The 6,590-nt window shown below is 35.9% G+C and overlaps 1 protein-coding gene across 2 annotated transcripts; it reads right to left on the minus strand.

Annotated features, from left to right (window-relative positions):
* Positions 1-2,617: 2,617 nt before the first annotated feature.
* LOC110653881 (G-type lectin S-receptor-like serine/threonine-protein kinase SD3-1) lies at positions 2,618-6,379 on the minus strand. 2 transcript variants are annotated; one of them, XM_021809690.2, is made up of 2 exons: positions 5,593-6,378; positions 2,618-5,111 (listed from the first exon to the last, which is right to left on the minus strand). In XM_021809690.2, the coding sequence occupies exon 2, from the start codon at positions 4,960-4,962 to the stop codon at positions 2,935-2,937; it is 2,028 nt and encodes a 675-aa protein (XP_021665382.2). In that variant the 5' UTR covers positions 4,963-5,111; positions 5,593-6,378; the 3' UTR covers positions 2,618-2,934. The 2 variants fall into 2 exon arrangements, with proteins under 2 accessions (XP_021665382.2, XP_021665375.2); XM_021809683.2 differs by having other exon boundaries at positions 2,618-6,379.
* Between the last annotated feature and the right edge of the window lie 211 nt (positions 6,380-6,590).

The following is a 6,590-nucleotide window of genomic DNA, read 5'->3' on the forward strand; positions in this document are numbered from 1 at the left end:
TTTGAAGAGTATTTTAGAGCTACCCTTTTCTTCATTGGAGCTGGTGGACATGACAAGATCTCAGGTATTTTGAATCTTTGAGCTTTCTGTGTGTAGAACAAGAAGGAGAAGAGCCACTGTCATCATCATCATGATCTTGGTCTTTGGAGCTCCAAGAAGATCAAGTAATAATACTGAAACCACAAGGCAGATCCGATGATGTTCCTTTGCTTGTTGACACAACTGGTTCTTGTTGTTTCTGTTGCTTGTATCTTGTTCTTCTTGGATTTGATGGTGCCATTTGTTGAGAGGTTGATCAGTCTTGTTCTAATTTTATCCAAAGAAAAAGAGTTAAAAACTTGTAATGCACTTTCCTATATACGGGGTTTTTTTTTTTTAAAACAAAGGGCTTCAACGGGATTCAAACTTGAAACCTCACAGTTCCGGAGACAACTCCGGTACTAATTAAAAAACTCATTGGTTTCATGCGGAAATTTAAAAAATGTAGACATCTTCTAGCAGCAAGGAAAAATTATTATATACATTAGGAATACTTAAAAAAAAAACTTCCTTAAATATAAAAATTTAATTTTTCTTTAATTTTTAAAAAATAAACTTACGTATTTAGAGAATATATGTGCATATAGACCGGGTGCATTAAATAATCCTTGATATGAAAGTTTGAACCCTCAAAAACCTTTATTGGAACAAAGCAACAGGAACATTCCAAGATACCCATTTAATAACTATTTGAAATCATGAAAAATTTTCTGCCAGGCATCCTGTAATTCCAAAATAATATTACACCAGCATGAGCAACTGCTACCACTAGAAGAGGAATTTTACTCAAAAACTCTACCAAATCCTGATAGGATTGGCCCTTTTTGGAAGAGAAACAGCTATATGCAAACCTATACTCAACTCAACTCAACTAAGCCTTTATCCCAAAAATTTGGGGTCGGCTATATGGATCCGCTTTTTCCACTCTGAACGATTTTGGGTTAAATACTCAGAAATGTGTAATACTTCTAAGTCATGTTGTACTACTCTCCTCCAAGTCAATTTATTTCTACCCCTTTTTTTCTTTCTATCCTCTAACCTAATGTGCTCTACTTGTCTAAAAACCACCTTAATCTCCCTTCTCTCAACTTATGCACCACTCCTACCTTTTCTCTAATACTTTCATTACAGACTTTATCTAGTCTAGTATGGCCACTCATCCACCTTAACATTCTCATCTCTGCAAACCTATATACATGGAAATTAAATTTCAGAGACTGCAATTGGCAATCCATTCTTGGATCCATGATTCCAGCTTATGTACACTTCAGCAACAACATTTCAGCCTTTTTAGCTTCCAATGCTATTGTATGGCTGTTTTATGCATTTGGTAGCTAATTTTTAATGTGACCAATGTCTGTTCTGTTGGAAATTGAGTCATCTTTGAACATTAATTAGTGCAATTTAAGGATAAATTTTCCCAACAATCGCTCGACTTTGTTAATTTTTCATTTTAGTTATTATACTTTAATTTATTTCAATAAAATCACTCTTTTTTTTTTTCATTAGCAATCACTCGTATCATAATTCAGTTAAATCTCTAATGAAACTTCTATATGACGTGCCTTATATGCCTTTAAATCATAAAAAAAATTATCTCCTTATTTTTATCTTATTGCATTTATTAATCTCTGATTTAGATCCAAAAAGTCAAAGAAAGAAATAAATTTCAATTAAATCTGGTAAAAATATAATTTATTTTATAATTTAAAGCCACATAAGATACACCACATAGGTATTTTATCAGAAATTTTATCGAATTATGACCTAAGTAGCTGCTAGTAAACAAAAAATAAAAAATGAGTGATTTTATTGAAACAAATTAAAGAGCCTCTCAACTAATTTTACTACCACTTTCCAGACCTTTCATACACCCATTTGTAATAAGTAACCAAATGACCAAAAATATAAGTTTAGGTGAAACAAATATAATGAACGATGAACCTTTGTTCTGTTACAGAAGAAACATTGGAATTTGTTAAGTTGCATCCATGAAAAATTAAAGCAAGACTAAGTCTCTTTCTATGATTTAAATCCCAAATTCATTTCCCTTCTCAATCAATGATTAACACAAGATTTTGGTAGGAAAGAGAAAAGGTGGTGATACAATAACATCAGCCAAATGATATTTTAATGTAAATGTAGGCACAGAGCAAACACTCCAAATAATTATTTCCAACCTAATAAGAAGCCTTTCTCCTTGATTCAGTGAGAGACAGGGGACAAAAAATTAAAATCACCATCCAATATTCTTTTCTGCCACTGGAATTGAAGCCTGGTTAGCTGATTTTGACAAGTAATTTGCCATGCAAGAACATGAAAACTACCATCTGCTCAGGAAATATGGTTCTAGCCTTCTAGGATGTCTTAAAATTACTGCCTTTTGCAGATTCTATAACTAATTGGAAACTACAGAAAGATTAATGCATACAAGTTCTCATTAGTGAAAAGTTAAGCCCCACTAATGCTGCCTGCATCTTAGCAATCATGCTTCCACTGTAAGCTCATACTCAGCATCAAGAATCACATAAATATTAATCAATAAATTGAAAAAAAAAATCTATTGAACAAGACAAGTAAAAAATATGTCTTTTACTGACTTACTGACTAAAAGAGTGAGAAGAAAGCAAATTTTGCTTGCCAATGTACCCATTATAAATTTCTGCAACAAACATCCAAACCCAGAATGCAGAAGGAGGTGAACATTTCACTTTAGGGACATCTCATTGGAATATTCTTCTCAGACTACTCTACAGAATCAAGCCCATTTGGGTAAAAAATGGTATGCCTTTCTCAAAAATGGTGCCAAATTGTCACTGCCATGCACAGTTAGTCCCACTATACACATTGAAAATGAGAAAGCAAATAAAATAGATCATCATAGTTCAGTTGGACTTATGGTTCTGAGCCTGACTCCAATGACTCTTCTTCTGCTGGTAATCTCCGGCTAGTGAAAGGAGGCGGTGGGGGATCAACTGTCAATGTGCCCTCCAGTACCTTCACTACCTCACTCATTGAAGGTATCATTCGTTCATCTGTTTGAAGGCACCAAAATGCAGTTCTCAATGTTCGCTCCAACTCCTGTAAATCAATACCATCATCAATTCTGTTATCCACAGCCCTCTCTGGGTGACCCTGGATCCATTCCTTATAAGCCCACTCACAAACCTCCTCCACCTGAAGACACCCAGTTACCAATGTCAACAATATCTTGCCAAAATCCTCCACATCTTTCTCTCGAATACGTGATGTGTCAGGATGAACCATCCCCAACCCAAATTCACTCACCTTGGCCTCGAAATTTTTGTCCAAGACTACATTTTCACACTTCAAATTTCCATGGCTTACAAACTCCCTACATCCTGTGTGTAAATAACAAATAGCTCTTGCCACACCTAAGAATATGTCAACTCTCCTTCTCCAAGTCAGTTTCTTGCTCAACTCCTCATCTAACATATATTTCTCCACAGAATCATTTTTGACATACTCATAGACCAAAATTCTTTGACCTAACTCACAACAATAGCCATTAAGCTTCACCAAGTTTCGGTGATGTATGCTTCCTATTTTTGAAGCAGCAGCTCGAAACTTCCTTTCTTCTATAGTTGTTTCCAAGTCCTTAACTGCTACTGGCTGGTGGTTTGGAAGCACACCTCTATACATCCTTGGCCCAATTTGATGCTTGAAATTTCCTGTGATTTCCTTGATTTCAGCAAAGGATAACATCATCAAACCCTTTGAATTACTGCCCGCATAGGCCAAGGCAGCTTTCTTCCAAATCAAATTTCTTCTTGTATAGATGTAGCAGCCAAGTGCTAACTGCATCACAGCAAATATAACAAATGTACCTGAGGCAGCTCCAACTAGACAAGGAATACACAATCTATAAGAATTCTTGGCTGGAGATTTTGCTGAAGAAGAACTTGCAGCATGGGGATCAACAGCTACTGGGTCTGCACAGGTCTTAACAAAAGATACTGGACTTAAAGAAGGGCCTGAATACCCTGAGAAGTAAGGAGTTGTCTTCATTCGGCATTCAGCAGTTCCATCATTTGTGAAGGTTGCAGCTGTACAAACTGAGTTCTTCATGCACAAGTTTTTGCATTGCTGTAGACTAGTTATGATGACTGAATCACTAGGCGGATAAATCTCATAAAGAAACGTGTGCTCATATTTAACCATACTGAAAGCAGATTTACAATCATGTGCAAAACATTTTGAATTAGGATCAGATGTCATCTTAAATGGGCAATGGCATTCAGGGGATCCTGATGCATTGAAAACACAGATGCCATGCAGGCCACATGTTGCAAAGACATTGCACTGATTCTCAACAGCTTGCCAGACTGATCTCCATGACTTTGAAGCATCTTCCCAAGAGTACATCCGCAGATTACCATCAACATCTAGCCTTAGCAATCGAAAATTTACGGTGTCATTGTGATCTTCTCCAAAGACGGACCATATGGGCTCCAAAATTTGGTCCACAAGTTGCAGAATTCCACCGGAGGTAAAGACAGCACTGAGGTTGGATGATGATGGATTTCCACCAGTCCAGTATATTACATCACTTTCCCACTTTAACTGTAACTGGCCTGAAGCATTCATGTAAAGACTGTAGTAACTTGACACAGAATTTTTGCTTGCAGCTCTAAGTGTTTTATGAGCAGATAAATTCTGGCCCGGAAGAAGTGTGTCAGAAGGATTGTCAAAGCTTTGCCAAACAACAGTCCCCATTTTATCCAGTAGAACAAGATTGCCATCATCACGAAGAAGAGCTGAAACAACAGCAGATTGGCTTGTCTTACTGGTCCACACAATGACTCCCTTCAAGGAATCAACCAAAACCAGTTCCCCAGTTTGAGAAAGCTGGAAATAGGACTTGTTACCAACTGTGATTTCAGCTCCAGCAACCCAAACCATAGTTTGTTCACTAACAGGAATGGATTCTGAATTAAAGTGAATTCCAACACTATAATGATTAGGCTCATCAGCACGGTTAAAGAACCCAATAGCAAAATCGCCATTGGAAGAAACCCATGAGTTATTTTCCTCTGTAGAAAGTTTCGAACCTAAGGGAATTGTTGAGAGGACAACATGAAATAGAAAGAACCCAGTAGAGACAAATAGCAGAAAAGGTGAAATATGGAAGAATTTGTTCCGTTTAAGCATATTTCATATGCTTAGCTATGCAAAAAAAACAAGAAGCTTACAAAGCCACCAAATAATCAGTAAATATTAAGGCCATTGAACTTCAAATTTGCAAATTATGAGGGAAAGACAAAGGGAAAAGATAGGTGCATTTCATGATGTTCAAAACTGAGAATGTAAAGAACAAAATAAGAAAGATTCAAGACCAGGAATCATTCAAGGGGTAGTTAATCACTGATAAAAATTCAAGGCTAATGAATCACACTTCAAAAATTATTAGGAAAAATCTGGTCTAAATACAGGAATTTGAAGGGCAGTATGATATAATCAAGCAGAAAACAATGACTATGACTATGAATCAGATACAATTCAAGAGGGAACTAAATATTCAGAGTTTGGTACCTGAAAGGGGCAGTGAAGAAGCCAGAAATTCAAAAAGCCAGTATAGAGTACCAACTTGACCACAACCAAAATATCAAATGTTCTCTATTGGGCCAGTAAACAAAATAGGCATGAGGGCATCCAACATATTTGACCAGGCAAAGAAGATTAATGAATATCTAAGTAACCAAAAATGGGAAATTGGATGGCATAGACTATCTGCATATTTTAATGGTGGTAGATAAGAGAAAAATGGGTTCTGATATTGAAACTGTTAGCACACATGGGACCCAAAATTAGGCCAACGTGTTACCACTTACCAGTTCTGCAATCATTTTCAGGGTCAAGTCTAGACAATGATACTGGGGAAGAAAGTCAAAATTAAAACAAAAATTAATTAATAAATAAAGGAAGGAAGAACAAGAGGAGAAGAAAAACCAAAACTGAAACAAATGATAAATCTAGAAGGAACATGCCACACAGTCACACACATAAATCACAGATTTAATGAATTGGGCTTCTAGAGTGAGAGAAGCCAAAGATCTGACTGTTTCCGAGTAAAATATTTCCAAGAAAAATAAGCAAACGAATAGACTGAAGAATGTTCCAAGTAGTGATTTTTCTTTTTCTTTTTCCCGAAAACTTTTTTCCAAGAAACAAACAAGAAGATTAGAAATGCACAAAAAGTATTTGCCAGAAACGGCGTTCTCGGAGGAGAAAAGGGGTTGTGGGCTTTGGATAGAGACCAGAGAGGAGAAGTTTATGGAGACTGAGTGAGTGAGTGAGCAACTGTGAAAAGGAAGACTGTTTTGTGAGTGAGAAATGAAAATGGGTTTTGTGGGGATTTTAATTTTCCTTCCTTTCCTCATGGATTTGTATTTTTTTTATTTTCTAAAAAATAATTTATCTATTTTACCTGTTCAATAATATTAATTATATTATTTTATAATATTTGAAATATTTAATTCAATTTAATAAAACACACTTTATACTGCTTAAACACTCAGCTCATATACTAA

Source organism: Hevea brasiliensis, chromosome 5 (assembly GCF_030052815.1).
Source record: "Hevea brasiliensis isolate MT/VB/25A 57/8 chromosome 5, ASM3005281v1, whole genome shotgun sequence".
Classification (NCBI taxonomy): Eukaryota; Viridiplantae; Streptophyta; class Magnoliopsida; order Malpighiales; family Euphorbiaceae; genus Hevea; species Hevea brasiliensis.